The 27,418-nt window shown below is 38.0% G+C and overlaps 1 protein-coding gene across 4 annotated transcripts in view; it reads left to right on the plus strand.

The window, feature by feature from the left end:
- Nucleotides 1-27,418, plus strand: part of Gabra4 (gamma-aminobutyric acid type A receptor subunit alpha 4) — a 77,311-nt gene that overhangs the window by 22,364 nt on the left and 27,529 nt on the right. For 2 of the 4 annotated variants that reach the window (XM_087582138.1, NM_080587.3), the window contains 2 exons: nt 1,450-1,602; nt 9,889-10,148. In XM_087582138.1, the coding sequence (XP_087438264.1) occupies nt 1,450-1,602; nt 9,889-10,148 (413 nt within the window). The remainder of the gene's footprint in view (nt 1-1,449; nt 1,603-9,888; nt 10,149-27,418) is intronic. The other 2 variants (XM_087582139.1, XM_087582140.1) reach the window with 2 other exon arrangements.

Below are 27,418 nucleotides of genomic sequence, written 5' to 3' on the forward strand. Positions count from 1 at the left end.
CTGACGGTTCTTTGTGTAGGGTTGAGTCCTCCTGAGGTTTCCCTCTTCCAGTTTGCTGCATCTGTCAGTATCGTCCTAGTTTAGTTTGGGCAGCCATGATGGTAAGACATTATGGGCTTAGCTTCAGTTATTACTAAGAGACACAATCTCACAGCAAAGTCTTTGATTCTTTGGCTTTCACAATCTTTCTGCTTCCTCCTCCTCAACAATGTTCACAAATCCCAGTGCTTCGTGTCTTTCTAATACCTGCCTCGTCCATTATCATTTTGGGGAGATCGTCTTTATGTTAGGTATGAAACAATGCAGTGGTCTCCTAAAAGGGTGCCTTATGCTGATTTTTGTTCCCATCTGTGAATTTGAAACTATATCTGGAAGTAGAGATTTTTAAATTTTTGATTTAGCTGTGAACGTTCACTTGATTCTAAATACCATTGTCTATATATTACTTCAAGTAAAACTGCTTGCTGGAAAGTTTATTGTTTGTTTATTTACTGGTTTGAAAGCTATATCTCTGTTAAATCTATTTGTACTTTTGCTCATGTAGGTTACACTTAGAAGTACAATTAACCTAGCTTCTCTCTATACTTATCATGTACATGTGCAGGTGTGAATTATGTTTGAAACATATATTCATATTTATATAATTTTATAAAAAGTCGCATATTCCATGTCCTTCCAAACTAAAGCTTTTCATTTTATATGTTTGCATGTTTACATTTTTTACATTTTTTATTTCGTTTTCTATAAATAACAAGCCTAATTTTTGCTTTTAAAGTGGCGAAGATTGTAATTGGACAGACTGCTCAGTGGAGTACTATGTCAGGGTGGAAGCTGAAGGACCTGAGTTCAGATCCCCGGAATCCACTTCCACTTGAATAGCCAGCAGTAGTGACACATGCATGAAATCCTAGCACTGTGTAAGCAGAGACAGACGTTCCTTGGCCAATCAGTCTTAGGAACTGCTGCTGATCTCAAGGTTCACTGAATGACCCTATCTAAAATAATTAATAAACTAATCAATTAATTAAAGTGAGCAGCTACAGAATAAGTAACACAATGTCTAAGGACTGACCTCTGGCTTCCATATTAAAGTGAACATACAGCATGCACACACATACGTGGACATACATGTGCATCAGTAATGTACATACATGCAGATGTCTATGCAGGTACCGAACAGGAAAGCCAATTGCTTTAGCATATTAAACCTTTAAAACGCTGGTACTTTTTGAAATCACAGCTCAAGGATTCAGTGGCTAAATCTAAACCTATGGAAGCATTATCTTTCTAAATAATAATGATCTTCAATGCCATCCTCTCTTTTGCTCTCCCAGCACAGTATGGAAGTTCTCACTGGAGTATGCATGGAAGACAGTCTAACACAATGATCACGGGGTGATTAACTAATCCCCTACAGGACCAGTAATCGATTTTTCCACTTGGTGGCAGGTGAATACATTGTTATGACCGTGTACTTTCACCTCAGACGGAAGATGGGCTATTTTATGATTCAGACATATATCCCGTGCATCATGACAGTGATCCTTTCTCAAGTTTCCTTCTGGATCAATAAGGAGTCTGTTCCAGCCAGAACTGTATTTGGTAATTTCCATCTATTTTCTTTGTTTGGAGGGGGTGTGTTTTTTGTGCACATTACAGTGTTGATGATGATTCATGGGAAGAACCTTTTGATATTTCTAAGGAAATATACACAAGTTTACCAAACGGAACTGAATAAGGAACTATTGAAGCTTTCATCTCTATGTCAATGTAACACACTGCCGCTTGGGGAGATAGGGCAGTCTGTCCCTCTCGATGACTTCTCAGATTTCCCTTTTGAGAGCCAGTCAAGTGAAGAACAAATGGAAACGTGGATATAATTTCACTCCCAGTGACATTCTTGGGCTCCTAGCATAATGCTGTGTAATTGAATTAAAATTATGTCTAGGTGTTAAAATGGAATGCACAGACAGCTTAAAATCAAGCAACTCAAAGTCTCAGCTGACTGCACACGAAAGCCTTAGAGCAACTTGGTTTTTAGTGTGAAGAGAGCAAAATGCAAATGGCTTAAGTAGATTGAAAGGGAAGGTATTCTGTGTATAGTCTGTGGCTCTGTTGCATTCTATGTGCATGACTTTCACTGTTTACTAAACCAGCATTTCTTTTCTTCCTGTTCTTAGAGCGGTTCCTCTGTAGTATTCTAAATGTTAAGCCACTGGCGACATATAGGTTTAACATCTTCGTGTTAAGTCTATTTTGCGTAAGTTTATACAACAGGGTTTTTATATCGTGATGGTTGTAGTTAAATCTATTTATTTTAAGACAGTTTTCTATTCCTTATGCCTTATCAATTTGACTCAACATCATTCAGTGGTGGGAGAAGAAGAAAATGATCAGACATTTTCCAGGATGGAGGCATAGGTCTCCCAAGATATGCTGATTTCTCTTTTCAGTTGTTAGGGTTTTACTGTGGATACAATGTTTATCGCGATATAACTGTTGAAAGGCTGGTGAGTAGTTTGTGGGAGCCTTCGCCCTTACTTTGCTATGCCCACAATACCCAACAGAAAGGCCAGCAAGCAAAGGTCTGTTACAGCTCATGGTTTAAGACATTACAAAGCAGATAGTATCAGAACTGACTCAGAAAGGAGCATAAAACACCTGCTGGCACAGTAATGGCGAGGAAGCCCTCCGTCGCCAGGACTCAGGTCACCCTCAAGAGCCACTTAACGATGGACTTCCATCCGCTGGGCTCTGCCTCCTAATAGGTCCAGACCTTCACCATAGCACTGTTAGCTCAAAGCACGCTCCTCTGGGAACATTTCAGACTCAAACCATAGCCATCCTCAGAGACAATGGTGTTGTTGTGTCCTTTAGAAACTTGAAATACTTCTACAGAGGTTATTTCTTCCACATATACAGTGTGTATGTAAATCTGAAAGTATTTGAATCATTATTGAAGCGGCATACGTGGAACTGGTGACGGAATTTGACCTAAGGCAGAGAGTGAGGAGGAATGATTATTCTAGCTACTTTGTAATGAAATTTTAACTAAATAACTGCATGCTGCTACTGTAAAATAAAATTTCCCCGCTAAACGTGTATGTAAGCATGAAATGTAAAAAAATTCATCTAAGGATTAGATACTAACATTGAAAGGTTAGAGTTTAAAATGTAAATATTTCATGGATTTTCTCTACCCATGAACTGCGTTAATATACTTTCCCTCCAATGTAGTGAAGATTTTAAACATATTTTATTAACTTTTTTAAAATTCCAAACACTATCCTTTGAGAAGAATCACCACTCCCCACGATTCCATCTAGCTTCTCCCAGATTGATCCTTTGCTTTTTTTCCTCTTTCAAATTTATGTCCTTTGTTGTTTTAAAAATAATAACCCACAGAATTCAACCCGTGCTGCCTATACACTTATAGATGTGGGTCATCCACCGGAGTGTGGCAGACCTGCTAGGGCCACACCCTTAAAGAAAACCAACTCTCCCTCATCAAGAAGTCAAAACTGTCAGTGAACATCAGTGAGGACCCATGATTCTCTTCTCACTAGAATGTTGACTGCCTCGATCTTGTGCAGATCCCATGTGAGCAACCAAAATTGCTGTGACTTCATGTCATGTCCAGAAGATACTGTTGTGGCCAATATTCAACCTTCTATTTAATGTTTCCTCTCTCTCTCTCTCTCTCTCTCTCTCTCTCTCTCTCTCTCTCTCATCTATCTATCATCTATCATTTACCTATCAGCTATCTATAATCTATCTATTATCTGTCTGTTATCTATCATCTATCTACCATCTATCTATCATTATCATTTATGTATCACCTATCTATTATCTGTCTATTATCTATCATCTATCTGTCTGTCTGTCTATTATCTATCTATCTATCTATCTATCTATCTATCTATCATCTATCTATCATCTATCTATTTTCATATAATAGCACTTAATAGGCATTAGCTACACAGGGGATAATGCACCCCCCCCCCGAAGCAGAAGGCATAGATTGTCAAATAAAAAGCCTCATGCCACATGTGGGATAACACTGCTCAAATTGCTTAGGTATGTTTCTGAAATTTCCCCAAGTAATGCAGGCTATTGATGCAGAACATGATAGTAAGGCCCTATTAGTAAAAATAGAGGGTACTTTAGTCACCCAACATGAAGTAATCAAGTTGGTACTGACTACAAAGTTTTCTTGCTGCCACCCAGCTTTTGTAGTATTGGAGGTGGCTTTGTAGCTTGTTGGGGAGGATAGTGATCAGCAGTCTTACCCAGCTGTGAACCCTATAAACTACAACAATGGTGAACATGGCAAGATATCCCATGGGTATAATAGTGGCATGAATGGTGTGTGGGCAACAAACTACTTTCTGATTACCATTAAGGCCTGCTCTGTAGGAGAAACCCCTAGGGGTGAACCTACTACTATTCTTACACTAAGTGAATATAGTATTAAACTGCCTCTAGGTTTGTACTTCCATACCCATGGATTAGTGTAGCTCTCAGACCTTATCAGAGTAATTTCATTGTGCAGGGAACATTGTAAAAGCTCACATTTGAACAGACTGCACATAATAATATAGATGGAGTACTCATTCACAAGCAGGACATCAATATTAACCACATACTCAAAAGCCTCAGGGACTAACACAGAAGTAGGGGCTGATGTATTCAAAGAACTCAACTTCTGAGGGTTTAAAGAATGCCTAATATAGTATACTTCTATACTATCTCCCATGTATACCTGGCAAGAGGAGATTCCTTTTCTTCTATTTCCATAGTTTTGAAGAAAATGGTTTTTTTTCCCTGTGTGTACCGCCATATAGTCTGAAGTTCTTCGCATTCTTCATCTTATTTAGCACTAATAATAGATTGGAGTCTTTACACAACATGTTCAGAGGCTGTCTGACTGGGTAAAAGGGGGCTGCTGAGACTGAGGATGATATACAAGTCCTTTAGCTGGCTTGTTCTTGTGTAGAATAATTGAGGGCTCAGGAAGATGGTTCTCTTGGTAAAGTGCTTGCTGAGTAAGCACGGGGACCCCAGTTTTGATCCTCAGGGTCCATGTAAAAGGTATGGACAGTGGCAAGCGTCTGAAAGCTTTTACACTATTGAGGGTGGTTGAACAGCTAGGCAAATCCTTGGAGCTCTCTGGCCAGATGGTACAGCAGTCTGCCTCAGAAATTAAGGTTATAAGAAAGACACCAAACACTTTCCTTGGCCTCAATGAGTAAGCACACATGCAGACAGGCATAAGAACACACCCACAGACATATACCATGCGATATTCACACACAAACCTTAAACTTGCTGCATCCAACATCATGAAAATGTTTAAATCCTATATTTCTGCTAAGATTTACCAATCAATTCACTAGAATACATATCACACTTATCTGCCCTGGAGAGTTTAGTGGGAAATAATGGCCTCACATAGATATCCATGAAGATGAGGTAGTGATGTTACATATACAGATGTTTGATTCTGACCCTAGTGTCACTTAGTAGTCACACTGTTCGGTGGATTACTTCTGCCTGTTAACTCACAAGTTCGAACAAGTTGAATCACTTCATCTCTTAGTGTTGCTGTAAAGATTAAATGCATTCATCTCAGTGAAACATTTGAAAAATTTTAGCAAATAATGTATATAATTTCATTATTGCTGGTTGACGAATTTGCTTGTCTGTAGATAAAAATACAATATCCAATGATGTTGGAAGAGATAGCATCAGAGATAGCCGAGACAGCAGATCTCAGCCAACGTTTCCTATATACATAGGACAGGAAATTAAGCTGTGTAGCAAAATGCTACTATTACTAGCTCCAATAGTGAGCCAGTGAACACTGTGAAGTCCCGTTTCTTAATATTCATAATAGTATATAGAAAGATGGGTGTTCTCAAATTTTTATAGATAAGGGAAATAGTACAAGGACATTAGAAATGTTTTTCAAGTCATTTACTTGTAAGTGGTACATCCAAGAGAATATATAACAGAGAATTCAGTCATGCTATCTTCACAGCAGGTATTGAGGATATAGAAGTGAAGAAGGGGCTTGTGAAGAATTCCAAAACTTCCGACTGAGAATAATTTGCCAGTAGGATTTTTCATTTAGAATTTGAAATTTACCTGCTTGTGTCATTGCCTAGATTAATATTAGGTTTGATCAATCAGGAAACTTGCAGTAATAATTAAATCTTCAAAAACACAAGCTATATCACAATTGTTAGAGTGGTCATTGAGGGTCAAGAATAGTATTTTTCCCAGGGAAATAGAGCCATATGTGGTTGTGATCATTGACCCTTTACTCTGTATGAGATACAGGTGACTGTGAGCTCTAGGTAGGTACTGCTTTTCTTCAGCCCTAGCTCCAAGTTTTACCTCATAAAGACCCAGTGGGCTGGGTCATAGATAACAGCAGAGAGGACAGAACCCCCAAACAGCAGAAGTCTGAGAAGCAGGATATGTGGAATTCTTTCCAAAGGCCTTCTATCTTGAAATTTGTCTGACTCTTAAGTTTTTTTGTAATTATTCCAATATGGTTAAACATTAAACGCAAGTAGATGCCAGCTGGCATATTGAAATCATTGCTATTTCATTTTCTAGGAATGGCCAGCCAAAAATTCACTCTTGTGTACAGTCTTAGCCTACTCCTTCATTTCCTCTCTCAGCTCCTGGTCCAGCCAATATGGTGCATATTCAGCGTTCTAAATTCACAGACTGGCATCAATACTTGAACACACAAAAATAATTATGCCTCTGAAATATTTTCAGGGTGAGATTCTCATCAAAAGAGTTGGTTTCTGTTTGCTGCTCCATCCATGTTTATTTTGCCAAGACCTCCACCTGAAGTTAAAGGGGATAAGCACATGCCTACATTTCTACTGTCTTCTTCATATTTGAACACAAGACAGAGAACTTTTTAGCATCTAAAGAGATGACAGATTTTAAACCAGTTTTGAGACAACTGATCTTGTCAACCAACATTCCTAACTTTGCTAACAGTTATGGTATAACAATTGTAGTATCTAGAGGGCCATTACATAAACAAAAGAACAGTGAAAGAGATAATGAAGACAGCAATATGTTGCCTGCTTTTGTATTGGTATAAGCAATATGGCTTAACATAAGCCATTAACATGATTCTGGACAGTTGTATGTCATTACTGAAATCATAACTCAGTAATGACCTTAGTCTTTTGATGGTTGTCTATCACCCAGGAAACTTTTTGACATTGACACTGGCAGGGTGACTCTTAAACTTTCCATATTTCAATGTAAGTGTCCTCTATGGTCAGCCCATTATGGTCTCTGGAGGCTTTTCTGAGAACTGATTAATATTTTCATTCAGAACACACTCATGGCTTTACTTGCAAGTGCTTTGATCCTCATTTCTGCAGCATTAGAAGAAATCCACTCTTACGATGTTATTTTTATTATTTTCATGTATGTGTATTGCTGTTTGGTCTGCACGTATGTCTGTGTCAGAGTGTCAGATCCACTGGAACTGGAGTTACACAGTTATAAGCTTCTATGTGGGTGCTGGCAATGGAACCCAGGTGATCTGGAAGAATAGTCAGTGCTCTTCGGAGCCTTCTCTTCAGCTCCCACTTTTGAAATCATAATAGTCCAGTACAGACAAACTGTTATGAATGAGAGGAAATACAGTTTCTCTTTATAATTTGTAGCTAAAGTTTATTCAATTACTTTGGTAGTTATCCATTTATTTCACAGCCTTCTGGAGGATTGTCCCTTCTCTATGACATTTAAAATGAGGCCTATATGCTTGAAGGCTTCCTTCTGGCAAAAGCCCCACAAAGTCATTGTGAGCCAGTGTGCCATTAGAGTGGATATACAGTCAGTCTACCTATTTAATGGAATAAGGTTTGAAAAATATACTTCAGGGGCTGAAGGGATTGCTTAGGGTTCACAGTACTTTATGCTCTGCTAGAAGACCCATGTGTTTTCTAGCGTCCACATGAAGAGGCTTACAGTGGCTTGCCACTCCAGGTCCAGGGGATCCAGTGAGCCAGTGTGGCCTTTGGCCACCTACACACATGACTGATACATCATATATATGCATTCATATACATATGCAAACACATATGCATATGCATACCACAAACATATACATATATTATAAAAATCTCAAAAATTTACTCTAGGCTAGGAAAATGCTTAGAACTACTAAACAACTTATGTAATCTATATTTATGTATAGTTTTAAAATATTCCTTAAATTTTTGTAGCTCATGGGATACACAGAGGCCCCAAATTTTCATCTTCTAGGAGCCAATAGCTTAGGAAGGGACTGGAAGTGGAGAAAAGAGATTGGACACAATCCAAACAATGATTTTTGCTCACTGTGCTTTTGTGATGCATCTGGCATTCTGTGACTGGTGATTCCTAGAGCAGTATTCAACATGGTGTCTCTTAAGGGTGCTCCACTCAATCAAACTGGAAACAGGCTGTGTTGATTTTTTTCCCTAAAGGCCTTCTAGCTTGAAATTTGTCTACGTTTGCTAATTATTTCCAATATGGCTAAGCCTTAAACAGGAAGAGCACAGCTGGCATATTGAAATCAATGCTTTCATTTTCCAGGAATGGTCTTAGGCTACTCTTCCATTCCTCTCTAAGCTCACATACGCGAAAGAGGAAAGAAGACAGTACAAGGTAGAACATAAACAGAGTCGAAGTTGAAGACACAGTACTATTCTTTGAATCAAAATATGAATATTCCTCTACTTTGGAAAAATTTCCCTATTTTTCCAGTTGAAAATGGATGGATTTCCCTTCATCTGGGGATTGGCATGTATCGACAGATATAGTTAAGGTGCCTTCATCATTGCCATCATCATCACCATCAACCTGGATGTATCACCTTTAGGACCTACCTTAGGAGTTATGTAGAATGAGTACAAATGGATATAGTCAGTACTTCAGAAATTTCTAGGGTAGCCTAAATAATATTCACGAGATAAACATACATGAATGGAATTAGGAACAACTATTCAAACATTAGCATACTTAAAGAATGCGTTGTTCTGTAGTTCTAGTGACAAGTAGCATTCTTTTTCCTAAGAGTGAAAGCCACCCATTCCTGTAGATTAAGAAGGCACTTTTCCTGAAAGTGTTACGTCAGTAAACGATTGATGGAAGAGGAGCTCTATTTCTGTTGCAAGGATTCTTCTTCACGTTGTACACTGACGAATGATGAACATCCACATTTTGAAGGCCGACGTTTTCTAGACGTACCTTAACCAGAACACATTCATAGTTTGAATAATTTAGGATCTGGAATACTCAGCGAATGTATTAATTTTATCCAAAAGATTGTATTCAGTAAAGATTCTATGTGACTTGTGATTTTTCTGGCAATATTTATCAGTGGTAATGGGCCTAGCTTACCTGGTATATTCTCACGTTCCTATTAGAAGGTCATTGTGCCCAGTTTTCCCTTCCTATCTGCCAGTCACTGTTTCAACTTATCATCTTTCTTGGGATGTGTGGGTTCTTTGGGTATGTTGTTTCAGGTTCCAATATAGAATCAATATAGTCTATATGCTTTACCTATGTTTATTTCCATAGAACACTTAGAATGTACAAAGAAGTACCAATGAATTTTCCAAACTTGAATCAATTTACATTGAACTGATGATTACAAGATCCAGGAGTTGAACATACCTGTTTCTTATTCCAAAACCTGTGCTGATTTCACTGAAACAGAAGGACCCAATTCCTCTCGAAGGTGGTGGGTTTCAGTCAGTAACTTTGTCAACTCCGTCCCACCTCTTCCTTTTGGGTTAGCCTTTTTCCCCCCCGTAAAACTAGCAGTACAATGTTTTATGTCTTTGCTCTTTTGCATTAAAGGAATAACCACAGTCCTCACGATGACCACCCTAAGCATCAGTGCTCGGCATTCTTTGCCCAAAGTGTCCTATGCGACTGCCATGGATTGGTTCATAGCTGTCTGTTTTGCTTTTGTATTTTCGGCTCTTATTGAGTTTGCTGCTGTCAACTATTTCACCAACATTCAAATGCAAAAAGCCAAAAAGAAGATATCAAAACCTCCTCCAGAAGTTCCAGCTGCCCCAGTACTGAAGGAAAAACATACAGAAACATCTCTTCAGGTATTTGACCTTATTTCTTTCTTTCTAAGGTCTTATCTGCTTGGTTGAATTTTTGTTGCCATAGAAGGCAGAGAGCATGAAAATATCAATGACAATATATTGATTATATATTTTTTGATGTATGACTTTCATGGATACCTGGCCTACTTACAAGGGCACACAGTTTAAAAAAAGAGAACTGACTCTCATTCTTCCAGAAGCTATCAGTTGCAAATCCTCTCTCCACCCTGGGATTTTATCCAATTTGAGCTTCAACAGGTCTTGGCTTGTGTTTACATAACAACTGTGTCTTGATATATGACGTCTGTCTTCCGCATACAAAACAGTGTTTCCTGGTAGTCATTCTTCACTTTAGGAGTTTATACTGTGTCTGTTCCCTCAGCCAGAATGACCCCTGGGTCTTGGGAACAAGGGAGTATTGGTGTAGATATTTCATTTAGGGCTGAGCGTTAGGCTGTCTCTTATTCATTGTCCCTTAACTAGTTGTGTGTCTCACTGTTAATCACCATCTGCAGGAAGAACAAGTTTCGTTGGATGGAGGTTGAAAGATGCAATGTGAATTTAACAAGTCATAGAGAGTCTGTTTAACATTGTGGTCAGTTAGCAGAATATAAAGTTTATAACTTACCTAGTTTGAGGTTCTTGACTCCAGTAATGGTGCCAGGAATGTGTTTCATCTTGTGGCCTGGACCTTAAATCTAATCAGAAAGTGAGTAGTTACTACTATGCCATTAAGCCCATTATTGAGGGAATGGGCTTATCTTGACATACCAGTTATTGTAACTCTCAGAGATCATAGTTGTGAAAACTGATAGATCTCTTTCTTCTGAACTACCATTAATAGTACCTTCCAAAATGATGGAATCTAGTCCGTAGGGATGAAACTTCCAGTTCAGTACCAGTTAGATTTCTTCATGCTCTGTGACTCCAGTATGGAATGATCCTAGTGATAGGGCCTTACTGTCAGGTCCTGAAGAGTAACCAAGAAGGATGGCAATGCCCTCTAATGTTTGGGGTTGTTGGGACCTTGCTGGCCACGAACTCTGAAAGAGATAGACCACACCATTCTTCCATAAAAGCTTTTCTAAAACATTTCATTGACCAGAGTAAAACGACGGCTCTTTATCACTGTGGCCCTGCATTTTCTATGGTTCTGCTCACATGTATTAAAGATGAAAATAATTCTAGCAGCGAAAGGATCCATTGTTTCAGGTGAACTATATACAGATGAGTAATTTATTCTCGAAGGGACACATTTAAGAGAATGTAGAAAACATAACAAAACCAACTGTGATTCTTTTCATTGGACTTATCAAAGATTCATTTTTTTAAATGAATGTTTTTGCACATGGATCTTATTGTATAGAAGCACAAGATGTACAAGGACCGGGATAATCAGGCAGGCAGGACTTCCTTCCCCTTTCTTCCTCTTCCACTCTTCTGCTTGGTCCCCGTGACTGTCTTTCGTTTCCTCTATTTGTCTTCTTTTTTGTATAAATGGACAGATCCCTGTGGGAAACTACACCTAGCTAACCATAATTTCCATGCACAACACCATAAAGCCTCTTGGTCTGCATTTACCCAAACCAAAATGTACTAGAAAGCATCAACTGTTTTTCTCTACAAAGTGATAGCTCACCCCTGCATTTGTGCTCTTATTCATTATACACATATATATTTAAGGCCAGCTATGGGCCTTATACGAATCAATAATGTATATTTTAAAGCCAGCAAATACCCTGCCCTATGGAAATTCCATTTATTTCTAAGTGGCAAGGGAGTGAAGCCACATGGTTCATTTTAATGTGAGTAATGGAACATTTGGAGTATTAAACACAGAAGCTATGAAGGGTCAGGAAGTGGTTAGAGAGTAGGAATCTACATTTATAGAGTGAACCCATCCATAGGAGACCCTGCACAATGGGGGTTTCCGTTGCAGAGAGATCCTTAATTAAGTCAAGAAAAAAAGGTAAGGTGACAACCTTCAGACTCAGACAGAAAAACAGGAGCAACTGACCTTGCAGGAGTAACTTTTAGGAAGAGAAAAGGAGGAGGGCTATTTGAGAATCTGTATCTGTTGATTGAGCCTGCTGGTTGGGTGAGCCAAAGGGGACTTTTTTTTTTTTTTTTGATGGAGGTGATCGTATTCCATTTATTTATTTAATATCATTTAAGACGTGCATGACGTTTGTTAGGTCATCCATTCAATAAATATTTTCTGAGCACTGGGCCAGATTCCTTAGTGCTTTGGAAGAGCAAGAGTGTGCTAGAGAGGAGTGTCATGCCTTGAGAGAGCTCCTCCGGGCAGCACCATGGAGAGCTCACTGGGACGATTCTGCACCTGGTTGGTTGTGGAGAGAGAGAGCACTTAGGACCCAGGGGAAGGTTTGTGTGGCTCGCACCAGGAAAGAAAAAGAACATAACTGGCTGAAGACCAAACTGGGGAGCTGGACAAACAAAGACTCTGGGGCCTCGTTTGCAGTGTTGACTAAAAGTCTCAGAGTCAGCTGGTCCTTGGAAGAGAAAGATGCCACTGGATTGCCCCTGAAAAAACTCACTCTGGTTGCAATGCGGAGGGCAGGCTGAGGAGTTCTGCAGCATGGCCATTCAGGAGTGATGACTCAGCCTGTAGGGATGGGGTGAGGAGCAATGTATGACACAGAGGGACAGGGATGAGACATCTAAGAGATTAGCGGAATAAGACAAATCAACAAGGAAGTGTGGGTAAGTAAGGAGGACCATTTCAACGAGAGCAGTGGTTTCCGAGGGAGGCGCAGAAGTCTAAGTCCTTGGCCTTCCCAGGGGTGATATTACTTGCTGGAGGAGTGAGAGATCTGTGTTGCAAGAAAGCAAGTTGGAGAGTCTAGTCCTACAAAGGGGGCTTTTGATTGCTGGATTTCAATACTTTGATAGTTGGCCCTTGGTAATCAGCCTCAGGAGAACAAGTAGCCAAATAAAGGGTTAGAACTTGGTGGTAGCTTTAGGAAAGTAATCTAATGGTTTTAGCGAGGCAACGGGAATGGAGGGGAAGGGCAAAGCCTGCCAGAGCCGTACTAGCTTGAGTTCTTTCAGTCATTCCAGGCTTTCAGTCTGTGTTCCGCTCTCCCAGCATGTAGATGCCTTCCTATAAGAATGACACAAAGAATAGCTAAGAAAAGGAATGCTTACCTTAAGTAGTTTAAACAGTTTACACTTTCTTATAAATGAATCCATCAAGATTTTCAGTATAGTTGGAATGTATTTTACAACTACACATGGACAGCCCCATGGCTCCAGCTGCATATGTAGCAGAGGATGGCCTTGTGGGGCACCAATGGGAGGAGAAGTCCTTGGTACTGTCACGGCTGGAACCCCACCCCAGTGTAGGGGGATGTCAGGGGGGATGGGAGGGAAGGGGGATGAATGGGGAGGGGGAACACCTTTATAGAAGAAGGAGAGAAGGATGGGATAGGGGACCTTATGTCCGGGAAACCAGGAAAAGGAATAACATTTGAAATGTAAATAAAAAATAACCAATAAAAAAAGTATACTTCAAAAATAAAAAGAATGCATTTTGCACGCTGTTTTTCATTTTAAAAATTACTGTTCAAGCTTTTTTAGTTTCCATTGGTAAACTGTTCTATTATTTTTTTGCTCTGCCATATTGAAACTATATAATCTATTTTTTGCTTCTTTTGAGTCATAAAATCTTGAGTATAGTTTACTGTTTATTATTTTTCTTTTTCTTTTAAATTTTTTTATTTATTTTTATTTTTCAAAACAAGGTTCCTCTGTGTAGCCCTGACTGTCTCAGAACTTGCTCAGACTAGGCTGGGTTTGAACTCAGAGTTCCGGGTTGGGGATTTAGCTCAGCGGTAGAGCACTTGCCTAGCAAGCGCAAGGCCCTGGGTTCGGTCCCTAGCTCCGAAAAAAAGAAAAAAAAAAAAGATATGAACTCAGAGTTCCATCTAAACCTTTGAGTCCTGGAATTAAAGGTGTGCCCTACCACCCAACACACTGTTTATTATTTTCTGATGATTGATTAGTGAGCTAATTTAATTACATCTTTCTGCAGATTGAATTTGTCACATTTTCCAAGATATTTATGAATAAGTCATATTAATTTATTTCCATGCTTTCTTATTATGAATAAAATTTCTCTTACTGAATTCAAATCTCTTCTGTATAGAATCCTATGATTCATAATTTTGTGATTAATATTATCAGAATTATTTGTTCTATATTCTGGAGTAATATTATTTTCCCTTTGACATAATAATATAGAGATAATATTGAAATTTCTAGATTTAATTTTTATTTAACTCTGTCAATTGCCTTCAGAAATATTGATTCTAGTAACATTTTTATTGTCTGCTAATTTAAGTTACAAGTGACTATCTTTAGCAATAAATTCGGTTTTACTTAAATCACTATTTCTTCACTCTTCAAAATACCCCATAGTCTTTACAATTTGTGAAATATACCAAAAATTTCTCTCATAAATATTCCTAGTTGCACTGATCTTTCTTTTAATTTGACTACTTTTTACACATGTTGGAGTCAATGACTTCCAGCATTTGAAGGTTTATAACTGCTTTATTTATGTATCAGCTTATGGATGCAATCATAAAATAAGCTTTTGTTTTCCTCCCACAAGAATGTCTTTCCCTTGAATCCTTGTTTGATTTTTAGTTCCAACTTCCCTTCCCCCCTTCTATCCTGTGATCAGAATATTAGATCTAGGCCTGTTATGTGGGTGCTGCTGCCGAGCCTATACTCCTAGAATCCATGCTGACATTTCTGATAACATTTTTCCCTCTCGATATTAACTTTCCTAATGTTTTCTGCTATTAAGTTTTCCTTTGGTTCTTTTTCTTCTGCACTCTGGAAGGTCTGTCATGTTTTTATACTGCTAGTAGATGACTTTAAGGATTAAAGCAATGTTTTTTTTTCCCAAAAGCAATTTCTTTCATCTTGTAATTTTCTAACAATATTGAAATTATAAAATACAATAAATGTCCAATGTAAATATTAACTCCCCTAGCTGCAAAATGGCTTTATTCTGAGGCTTTTAGGTTTTGAAATGCCCAGGTATAGTGCTATACACTTACAATTCATGCAACGTGAAAGACTGAGGGTAAATCACAAGTTTGATGTGAATGTGGGCTATGCAATCAGATCCTGTTTTTTAAAAAAATCCATTTATAGTGAATTGATTCTGTTCCGTTTTGTATTTGCACCCGATGAGATTTATTGCACTGATATAATGAGGAAATACCAATGAGCTAAAGTACCAGGTACTCTGAATAATCTCCCATTTGCTCTGTGAAACGTAGCTCTTGACTATAGTAGTTGCCATCACTGGTAAAGCTTTGCTGAGCTCATCTGCTTGTCTGTGTCGTGATTCAGAAACTTGTCTGCAGCTCAGCACATATATTGTGTGCTTATAACATAAGTAGAGAGCACAATGGAACACATTTGCAAAATGATGAAGAATCAAACCACTTTAGCCTTGAGAGAGATTTTAAAATAAAACCAGTCAAAGTAGTCATCATATACTTTTTGTCCTCTATGATGAGTGCCTGGGCAATGACTTAGATCTTTATGGCAATTTACTTCGAGTACCCATGCTTTAGAGGCAGTGACAAATGACTTAATGCAACTTTGAGTTCTGCTCCCTGCTTGGCCTCAGTGACAAGTACAACTTCCTAGGTCAAGAGTTCATCAAATTGGAAATGAAATTGGGGGACAGATTCATAGGAAGAAGCAAGTACAGGAATGGAGAGAACGTGTTAGAAAACGATTTACTGTTTTCCTGAAATGAAATACTCTTAGAATCCACATTGGACTTGGTTTGGAGTGTCAGTAGACATTCTGATCAGACAGCCAAAACTTGTTTATTCAAGTATGTGTTCTAAAATATACCATCAATTATTTTTCTGATACTAACTCTGCTTGAAGATGTTTGACCACCTCATTTGTAAAAGGCCTTTCTGTTTAATGACGTTTAGTTCATAGGTCCTTGTGGAGCTTACTAGCAGTTGGGTTTATTTGACCTGTAGACTGTCAGTGGCTAGGCAGATGCTTATGGTGACTATTTTTGTTCTCTGAGAATTGAAAAGATTATAGCTTAATGGAATATTCATGAAAAAGGTAAAAAAACAATTTCTGAAACATAAGAGGGGCTCTCAGTAGCTCAAGTATACCTTTGGATATTTTAAATGGCACAAAACATCTGTTCTGTTTCTGTCCATCTTTACCTTATCTTGATCTTAACTATGTGAGTGGCCACCATCCTTGTGATTTTCTTCTCCTATATTCTTACTGATTCTTCTTAACATAATCACTGTCTCATGGATGCAGACAATTAGGAAGAATAGAATGATTTAAAAGATAAGTAAGTCTAGAATTAAAACCATCAAAAAATATTTTTAACAATGTTTGTTAAAAATGTTGTATGCATTGTAAAGGTTGAGGACTGGAGACATGGCCTAGAGGTTAAAAGCTATGACATAGCACCTCAGGTTACTTCCTAGCATCCACAGTAGGCAATTCACAATTCCCTTGAATTCTACACCCAGGGATCTATCTCATTTGGCCCCCTTGGATATCTTCTTGCTCACGTACACATACATATACACATGCACACATGCATGCATGGAATTTATTGAATGTTATTTGACTATGTCTTTTAGTCATTTCCATCCATAAAGGATGCATTGGTGTCAATATGCTATATTTTTTGAGAAAATGACCAGCAATGCAAATCACTAGGATCCCAAATACTAACTGAGCTTGTAAGTCAGGTCTTACATGAAGTACTTTACATGTGTTATATAGTCGCAAGCTCACAAGAGCTATTTTACAATTTTATAAGAAACAATTATTACTCACCAAGTTATATGTTATATAAGTTATATATGATAGCACAGACCCAATGTGGTAAATACTGAAATTGCTTCAAATGTGCTTTTGTGAAGACCTTGCTTTATAAATGTGTGTGTAGCATTTAGCAAATAAAATATAGGTATTAGAATATATATAAATATATATATAATATAAGAACAAATGTGTATATAAATGTACATGTATAAAGAAACATAGACAATGATAATCCCATGTTAGTCTTTTGTTCATAATTTTAAATTTTTCATAATTCTTTAACACTTTTACAATGCACATAATGTATTTCGATAAATTTTCCCTCCTATTACCATGTCTCATCATTTCTCATCTCCCACAGAACCTGTACTTCATTCCAAAAAGTTCCTCTCAATGTCATGACTTTTTAAAAATGGTCTTCTCTTCATGGTTTTAAGATTCACGGAAGTCAATTTTTGTTGCTTACATGAGCATAGGTGGGTTTTCTTTAGTAGAACAGTGGTAACTTACCAGCAGCTACATCACTGAGGGAAAGACATCCTCAGAGTCAGCAACCATTAGGTGCCAGTTGTCCCTGGGGGAAGGTTGGGCTCATAAGCCTTTCCTCCATTAGCAGTGGGATGTTAGCAGGTCATCTTGTGCAGGTCTTATGTAAATGACTGTAGCTGCAGTGGCTTCCTGCAGGCAATAGGCCTCTTTTGTTCATATTTTTATGAATACTTGATAATTGAATAGTATTATGAATCCTTTTTTAAATTAATGCCTGATAATTTCATCCTATTATGAATCCTTGTAATAAGAAAAGAAACCTGTATACACAACCTAATTTCCTTCTAATAATTAAAAAAAACAGTCGCTAATTTTATTCATGTTTCACCAAGGAGGAAGTTGTAAGTTAAGAGTCAGGTATTCTGCCTCAGTCTCTATCTGGTAAGTGGCAAGGCTGACATAACTGATTGGAGCTGGAGTAACTGATTGGATGTGTGAAATCCAGGACATTGAGGATGGAGGGATGGTGTTGACATCACTTACTAGGAAAATGATGGGAGATGAAGCACATCTGATGAACAAACCAATCAGTTCAGGTTTCCACAGCAGAGCAGCGTCCTTAATCACAATAGCGACGAGTTTCCTTTTCTATCATCAGTGCATGCCTCTCACCTCCCTATATATATATCCTTCTTCATCCACCTCATTCATTGTTTCTCTTTATTTTCTTTTCACTATTCCTTTGTGAGTGCTTTTCACTTTTAAAGATCAGTGTCTAGCAAAGCTATCTGAAAAACAAAGAATTATTTCTTCTGCTAGAGTCTTAAATAAAAAGGTGACATAAAAGATTATGTAAATAATCTAAGATGTACCCTGCATGCCTGTCTGAGAATCCCACTTAATATTCATTCTTCAGAGTCAAGCTGCACCCTTATTTCCCACATAGAATCCCTTCTGAGTCAGTGCTGAATCTCAAGGCCATGATCTCAAATGTCTTAATAAAGCTGGGGCAATGAATGGGCCTACTAGAGAGGCAATTACTGTCCTTAAGTTATGTAAGTAATGTCCTCAATACATCATGTAAGTAAAATACTCACCATGGTGTTTAGTGCCTAGCAGACTACGCCCATGCCTTAGATTTCTCAGGCACTCTCAATGTTGAAAGTATAGTTGACCTTGTTTATCACTTTATCATATTCTATGGAATTTTGCTTCCATTGGCTCCCATGAGATTGCTGTTCATGTTGGTACATGTAGAGTCACTTAAAATAAGAGTTTGGGTTTGTTGTATTTCCTATTGATCAGCTGTGATCCGATTATATGAATTGGTGTTTTTAAGAAAAGAAAGCCATGCATGTATCACTAATCTTCAGCATGTGTCTTTTATATAAAATTCATTTTATTAGGAATAAATATGGACACAATGCAGAGCTGAGTTTAAACATTGCCATTGTAAGCTTCCAAGAGATTAGAAACTTATTCTTCACATTTTCTTTTCTCCTTGTTGGTTTTTAACCATTTAAATGTTTTTAAATTTATTTTTTACCACTTTTAAAATTATTTATATTTGTGTATGCACTTGTGCATGTGGCTGGAGGCAGGTGGTCCTGCGGTGGCTGTAGCTGAGATGATTGTGATCTACCTGATCTGGGTGCTGGCCTCTGAGTCTGCGTTCTAAAACTATGAGCCATCTCATACCCTGTCCATGTGACTACCCATCATAATTGTACATCTTTACGTACCTCATCACGCCACTCTAGTTCATGTAAAACTGTGCAATTATCAAATAGGAGGCACATTTGTCAACCGTTGGTGTTAGCTAATGGGCAGCAATAGAGTTCTGAAAAGGACACTTAGAAAAGAAGCCAAAGACCTAACATCCACACAGGGCTGTTCTGTTCTGGATGAGGAAAGGAAGAGCCGTGACTTTGATCACTTTAGTCATTTTACTTTCACAGGTGTCAGAGCCTGTGATGTGCTAAATACAGCGATGTCCTGGTGGCTGGTAATATGCAAGCCTCGTTCCACTCCTAAAGGGCACAGAAATGGGTCAGTTTCAAATTTTAACTTCAGTCGTCCTCAAAGAAATGCTGTTTAAAAGCCCCTCTTAGACATGTTGTTCTTTAAATAGTTTCAGTTGAATGCCACAAAGCAGCACAAAGCAACTCTCCTTTTGTTCTTACGCCTTTCATACCTTAACTTCTTTTAAGGTTTCCTGCCTTGGCAGCTTGAAAAAGAACGTAGATTAGTACTGTCATTTCCTTTGACATTTAGTCATGTTTGTGACAAGAGTTTAATGACATTCTTTAAATTTTATTTAGCTACATACCTTTCCAAAGTACGAAATAGTCTATAATTAGTAATGTTCTTTAGCTCATGCATGTTTTTTTTAATTGTACACACATTAAACTCCAGCCATTTATATAAAGAGAGACAGAATTCCGTTTCACGGTGCACCTTGTTTTCTGTGTGCAGACATGTTTTCCTAATGTATGAGTCCACACCCCAGCTTATGAGTTATACCTAGTATAGGCACCCACTGAGGACTGGAAGACAAAAAATTCACAGCATCAGTCCAGTAACATAGCATAGCATAAACTATGTTATGAATTCGTAAGTCAAGCATGCTGACAGTAATGTAAACTTACTCTTAGATTTTTACAATTTAACCTAGAACTGCAGAAATACTGGAAAAATACTGTATTCAATTACATGCTGAAAACCTGTTAGAATTATGCATATGTTTATGGAAAAATATTCAAATTGCTATGTTGGGAATATTGTGGGTTTTTTTTAATCCTTCTATTGGTATGGCTATACTGAGAAGGCTAACTTTTGAACAAGTAAAAACTGACAATCTACTGTGGAAAGGCAGAAAGGGCAAGTAAAGAATTGCCTCAGAGAAAGTTAAGCTGAGACATCAGCTTAGTTCATGAAATGTGAAAAGTTATAAATTAAAGGATTGCATTGGGATGCTGGAGAAAGTAGTCTGTAGATTATTGAAGCAATATTCTGTATATTTTGATAATTGTTAATAGTGTCACATGGAGCCTCCTACCTGAAGATAGGCTGGTTTCTTCTTAAGAGATGAATATGCCACAAGTGTACCAGTGCAGGAGGTAGCTGAGTATGTTAGCCAGTGTTTAAGGCAGAAGGGGATGTGCCATCAGAATGCAGAGAGTGTATGTAATATACCTGTAAATATAGATGACCTAGGTCCACAGCAAATTCGTTCATTTCTTTCACATACTCAGTTTTTCAGATAACATGATAAATGAAGAAGTAGCAGGGTGTATGAACTGTACCATTTGAGAAACCACGAAGGTGATATTTATCAATGCCATTATAATTCAGAGAGACAGACACATATGAGTCTTTTGCCTATATTTATATATGTGTTTCCCATGCATGGCTGGTGACTGAGAAGGTCAGAAAAGGACATTAGATCCTCTGGATCTGGAGTTAAAGATGGTTGTGAGCCACCGTGTGGGTGCTGGAACTGAACCCGGGTCCTCTGCAACAACAGCCAATGGCCTTAACCACCAAACTCTCTGTTCTTCCTTACGGCAGTTCCCTGAGCTACATGTTGTGTGTAACACATTGTGTGAGTTGCCATACACATATCTGAGCTTCACAACAAACTGTAACATGAGTTGTGTTATTAAACACATAACTTTGTGGTTGACAAAGTCATGGTTCTTCATAAACCATTTTGGTAACTGTATGATATATGTATAGTAAATCGTTGAATTGGATTTCAGCCTTGTCTGCTTAGCATCAGAAAGCTAGATAATGCAGGTAAACTAAAATACCTCCCAATCTGTTCTAATTAAGATGTCTGTGTCACTACATGCTTGGCGATCTCTGAATCAATACACTATCTACTGTATACTCTTTGACATGAAAATATTTCACTACATCTGATATATTGAGACCCGATTAAAAGGCAGATAGTTTTCTGGAGTCATTGAGTCAGCTACAATGAAATATTCAGGTTATATTTTATTCACCCATATACCCATACTGTTCCACCTATAATAAGAACACCACTTATATTGTACTTTCCATGTGCCATAGAGTATTATATATATATATATATATATATATATATATATATATATATATATATACTCTTCACAGCAGTCCTTTTTATAGATGAGGAAATTGAAATGCCAACAGGTCTAAGTGATTTGCCCAAAGTCACACAGCTGCTATGTAACAGGGCCAAGATTTAAAGCAAGATACACTGCATCCAAATATATGTTCAGAAACTGGTACAGACTGCTGCCCTTCGCTTGGTCTCCATCCTGCCTCTGGTCTTAAACAGTCTCCCATCTCATTTCTGGTTTCTCTGAAAGTTCTCTCAATGATATCATCATTGAAAATGTCAATCTTTTAAAAATCCTATCCTACTTATAAATAAAATGTTGCTTATCGTAGTTCAGCAAAGTCACAGAAATGTAATGCACATTCCCAAACTCTAACACTGCATGAGTTATGTGTAGATTGTTAAAGCCATCGATTATTCGACAGTGCATTTCACAAATCATAGATTAAGTAACCCACACTTTGTTGTGAATTTTGAAATTTTAAACATTAAAAAACTAACTGGAGCAAGTTTCTGAACTTTTCCTTTTATATGTATTCCTGTATCCAATAAGGATTACTTACTTCTAACATATGATCAAGGTAATGTTATGAGATTACAGAATCACTATTTGCCCTTGCTGAATTCATGCTATATTGGGTGATAGAATATGGGTATATGAAGATGGCAGAGAAGAGCCAAGGACTCTCTGAGAAATACACTGACCCTTAGGGTAGAGTGGGTGTCAGCAGAATTTAGATGGTTATTCTTGCATTATACTGATATTCAACAGATGAAAGAAACAGCACAGAAATGGACCAGCCCATTACTGTAAATCTCATCAGTAGGCTTATGATATTCCCAGAGCAAAGGAAGAATCATTTTAGAATTGCCATATAATTTATAAACTATTAGCATGTCGTTAGGGTTTTTATTTCTCAATTTACCATACTTCTTTTGAATGATTTTTGCCCAGCTTCTGAGAATATATCAGGTGCAGAAGTACCTTCTGATTAATTTCATAGCTTATGTGGCAGCACACGGAGGAGCCACACATTCTCATTGGGAAAATCTGTATTAGCGTAAAGTAATGTTTATTTGACCTTTCCCCGTCTGTATCAACAATACGGGTGGACCAACACTTCTTTATACATTAGAGAAAGTAACAGATTTGAAGTACATAATGCTTGAAAAACTTCTTTCAGTGTTTAGATATATTTTGCAGCAAGTTCTAGTCTGTAAGCTACTGAGTAAAATTATTCATTCCTTCTGGTTTATTTGACTAAGCTGCCAATTTTCTTCTTGCTATTTTGAGGAGCTAATTTTCCCACAACATAATATACATCTCTAAATTTCCAGCTTTCTGCTCAGCCTCAGATGATTTAGCAGTTTCAAGATGCATCAGTTTGGGTATGACTTATTTCATTTCACTTAAGTGAATTAGAGCGTATTATGTAAGGAAAAATGTCTTTTGTAAAAAAAAATATACATTATGTGTTTTGGCTAATTCCCCAGTAGTTATAAGAAGGCAGAACTCTTCATTTAACTAGTTTGTGAGACACTTACTTAATTTTTTCTTGTAGCTGATTCCACAAGACATTTGCCCCACCCAGGATTCTTGCCTGGTTGGTACATGATAGGCTTCCTCAGAGTGCCTTTCATTGTCCTTTTCAGTAATCTTGAATGCCCATGTCTCACATTTGGCCACTGTTGCACTTTTTGTGTGTTCAGGTGCTTGATGCTTTGCTTGTGAATTAACATTTACAAACTGTCAAAGGATTGTGGGAATTCTGTACCTACAAAGACTAGAAAGCCAAATTTTGTATACTAAATGGGTATCTTACTGTCATTAGTTTAAAAATCTGTGAGTCCATGTGAATAAGTGGGATTAGTTTATTGGACTTATTTTTAAAAGATTGTTGCCATTAAGTCTAGTATTTAGCCTAAAACCTAAAAATTCAATATTCATGGACCAAATCAATGAATGAAAAAGATGAAGGGATCAATTATAGTTTCTTTAAAATATTAACAATGACAAATGTCTTGGGTCAAAACAATATCATAGAAGATTCCAATTAGTCTATTCCAATATTGTCGTTCTATTTTGTGTCATTTTGATTTTTGAGTCCTCTGTAAGGATCTGGAATAACTGAAGGAAAGTTAGATGACTCTTTCTTAACATCAAGCAACCAGGATTTCTCCTTTTTTGAACTCTCCCTTATGAGACAAGTGTTATCTCTGCCCTCTCATTGGATATTGCTTTGAGCTTTATTTTGGAGTGTGTGGGTTATCTGTACTTTCCACCACAGAAGGTGCTGGCTGGAAGGACAGCTAGAGACACTGAATTATTCGGGTTAAGTTATTCCTAGAACACACAGACACGCTCTCTGCATGAAGAAAAATCTTGGTGCGGGATCATCTGAGGACTGATTTGGGGAGTTTCTGCTATGGGCAGTCTACTTGGAAGATGTCCAATGGAGACCTCTCTGGATCTTAAGTCTTTTTCTGAAATAGGAAATAAGAACGTAGCAACCACCAAGTAACCTGAAAGTTGCTTTCCTCCAGCAGCTCTTTAGCTAAAACGTGGGAAGGGTTGTGGTTGGTCAGTCTGTACAGTTAGTTGTGTAAAAAATTTCTGTGGCTCATGTGTCCACGAAGACATTGGGCTTATGGAATTTTGCTTTCCTGAAAAAAAAATCTGAGTTTATAGGTTGAAACTATATGGTACTGTCATCATTTGCTGGTCAAGTGGTTAAAAAAAATAGGTGGGTGATGATAATCTTTTGAAGTAAAGATGAGGCAGATATGACTGATAATTATTTTCCCAGATCCTTAATTGTGATCGTAAACTAAGATTTTTTTTTGTCATTAAAATTGCTAACACTTGTAAGTTTGCTGCTTTGCTTTTGTTTGTGTTGAGGTTTGTTTTTTTACAACTGAAACGTTATAAATTTGGAGCTGCTCCACTCAGTGTGCCAGGGGTACAGGAGAGTAAGTCATTTGTGGACATCTTACTGTTCTCCACAGGACTGTTTGTACGTTGCTTTATTTTATTTTGGCTCGAAGCGGCAGAGGTTTGTATAAATTTCGAGCTTCAATAGGCGCTCTCCCGTGTGCTCGGCCCGCTACTGCTGCTTCTGCATGAAACCCACTTTGCTCCAGCAGATCCTGAAAAATGTTCACATGCTGTCTGCCTAATGTTTGCTAATGGTGCTGTTCTAAAAACGGCAGCAAGGAGGTTACCTATTATCCACAGAACAAGAATACATTTTGGGACTAAAATAGATTATAGTCAATGGGGACCTGAGCTGCTGACAGGAACTTATTTTAGTATCCTCTAGCAATTCATGAGAAAGAGAATGAGACTTTTATATAGGGATTCCTGTTTGTTTTCTGTTCATTAAAAAAGTGAATTCCTTAGAATGTTTAATATTTCATTTGTATTAAGCTCATTTTCCCCACCATTTCTTTATGAATTATATTAATCTTTATAGATTCCACAAATCCTTCAGTGTTGTACATCTATAATGAGTAATGTTCACTATAGCACAGCTGATTCTTTTTATCTAATGCATTACTGTAGATGTATGTAAAGAAATACATCAGAAATTAAAGAAATATGTCAATAGATCACTGAGCTAGAATATGAATAAGCATATTCTAGCTGCATTTTTTATTGATAAAATAATTTTCGATATGGTTCTCAGGGAGTTATAGCATATTAGAAAAAATTCTCAAATAGTATGTCATGAATATGCTAACGTCTTTAATATATTTCTGCTAGTGTTTACATTTATGACTTTTGTCCTTATGGTCAACTCAGTTAACTTTTTTTTCATGGCAGAATTGCCTTGCCTTGACCACTGAAATTTGCAAAAATATTTAACCTCAAGTGGTAATATAGATATATGTGATTGTAATTGTTATGTTGTAATAGAGGGAATGGCAAAAAAATGAAATTAATAGAGGATTCCAGAAACCCAAGAGACAATTTTGAATAATTATGTGACACAACTAATTTTCTGATTGCTATCCAGTAATTCTTTTAGCTATTAAGTCTGACTAGTCTGTCATACTTTGAGAAATCATAGCAGTTTCTGAGTTCCTTCTAAGAGAAGAACACACACACACACACACACACACACACACACACACTCACACTACAACACACACACCCAAACACAAACGCACTCACAGACAGGTAGACAGATAAACAGACACTCGCACACACAGAGGGAGGGGTGGTGGGAGAGGAGAACGAGGAAGAGATTATCAAAAGCTTTTTTGTGCTATAGTGATTATATAAAACACTAGGAAATTGTTTTATAAGACAAAAAAACATCAGGTTTTTATTCTCAGAAGTTTTGTTAGACTATTTTCCTCATTTAAAACAAATCTACAGAGTGGATTTTTGGCCATTTGTGAGGCGAGACAAGAACAGTGAAGTAAAAGTTACCAACGTGAGAAGAGGAATCCTGAGGTACACCGTCTGGTCTTTGTCCTTCAGAGAGACACCCCTTACTCACTAAATGCCACATGTTTTATGGAGCGTGTAGGAGGTCCGAAATGGGTTAATCCTGTTTCTTGGTCTGCATAAGAATATACAATGGACTCACATTAGCAAGAGATTGGTCTGAGCCCAAGAGTTCCATTCTGGGAAGAACACTCTTGCTTGGATTGTGGTTTGACTGCTCGAACTGATTTAGCACTGTGTTGTGCAGCCGGATTCATTGTGCAGCCTCATCTCAGAAATTGCTATATGAAATAAAGCATTATGGGTGTTTATTCTGGGCCAATCTGCCTGCACAGTAGAGTGCTCACAAGCACACACTCCCAGCAACGCAAGCAGTGAGACGGAATTCTGAGCTCCTTTTCACCAGCTCGCCATAATGCTCCTCTCCAGTTGGCATGCTCTCTGCAGCCTGATGACTGGGTTTACTCCTCCGTGTTCTCTCTTCACGGCATGAAGATCCTGTTTGCTCTAACTGAAGGTCTCTGTGTCTATCCTAATAGTTTGATAGATTTCTGAAGGATAAAAAAACAGCGGTTGTTTGTGGTTAAAGTACTGATGGAATGCCTTGGTACAAGACTTACTGCTGAGCAGGTCCATGGTTCGGGCCTATCTAGATTACAGATAGACTATTTTGGAGTTCTGAGAACAGTTTTCTAAGGCAGAGTTCTCTGGAAATACTGAGAAAAGGTAATGGAATAAGATGATAAAAACACAACTTCAAATGGCTGTACTCAGCTCCCCTTGCAATCACCATTCACTGGGTGTTACCATTTTCAGGGCACTGTAGGATAGTCAAGCTGACAAACCAAGAATCAGTCGTGAGGCATTGGGCTAAAGATGTCTTCAGGGTTATTTTGACCCCACCCACTTTTGCTGATATAAAGCAAGACACCATGAATCCTAGGATCTCAGGGGCTGCTGGTTTTCTGCCCACTGTTCTGTGGCCAGTGGGTATGCTGCCCTACATCATGAAGAGGCCCCTCCTTTCAACTCACCTCTCCCCGGGTGCAAACACTGTCTCTGCCTTTTGCTAATTGGCGTGTCACCCAGTATCTTACATATTATTGATTCTTTTCCTTCATCTTGGAGATGTTCAATCCGTATCACAGGAGGTGTTCTGTTTCCTTATTTCTTTCCTTTCATCCTGCCTTTTCATCCTCTGTCCTTCTCCAGTCTGCCTTCCTCTCCCTTTGCTTCCCTTCTTTCCCACTGACATTCAACTCAGTGCAGCTGCTTTGGTGGTAGGCCATTTCAAACTGGAATATGTTAGTGCCAGGTGTGGATTTAATTGGACTTTTACTTAGAACACAGGCAGACAGT

The sequence above is a fragment of the Rattus norvegicus genome, chromosome 14 (genome assembly GCF_021556685.1).
Source record: "Rattus norvegicus strain SHRSP/BbbUtx chromosome 14, alternate assembly SHRSP_T2T, whole genome shotgun sequence".
In the NCBI taxonomy this organism is placed as follows: Eukaryota; Metazoa; Chordata; class Mammalia; order Rodentia; family Muridae; genus Rattus; species Rattus norvegicus.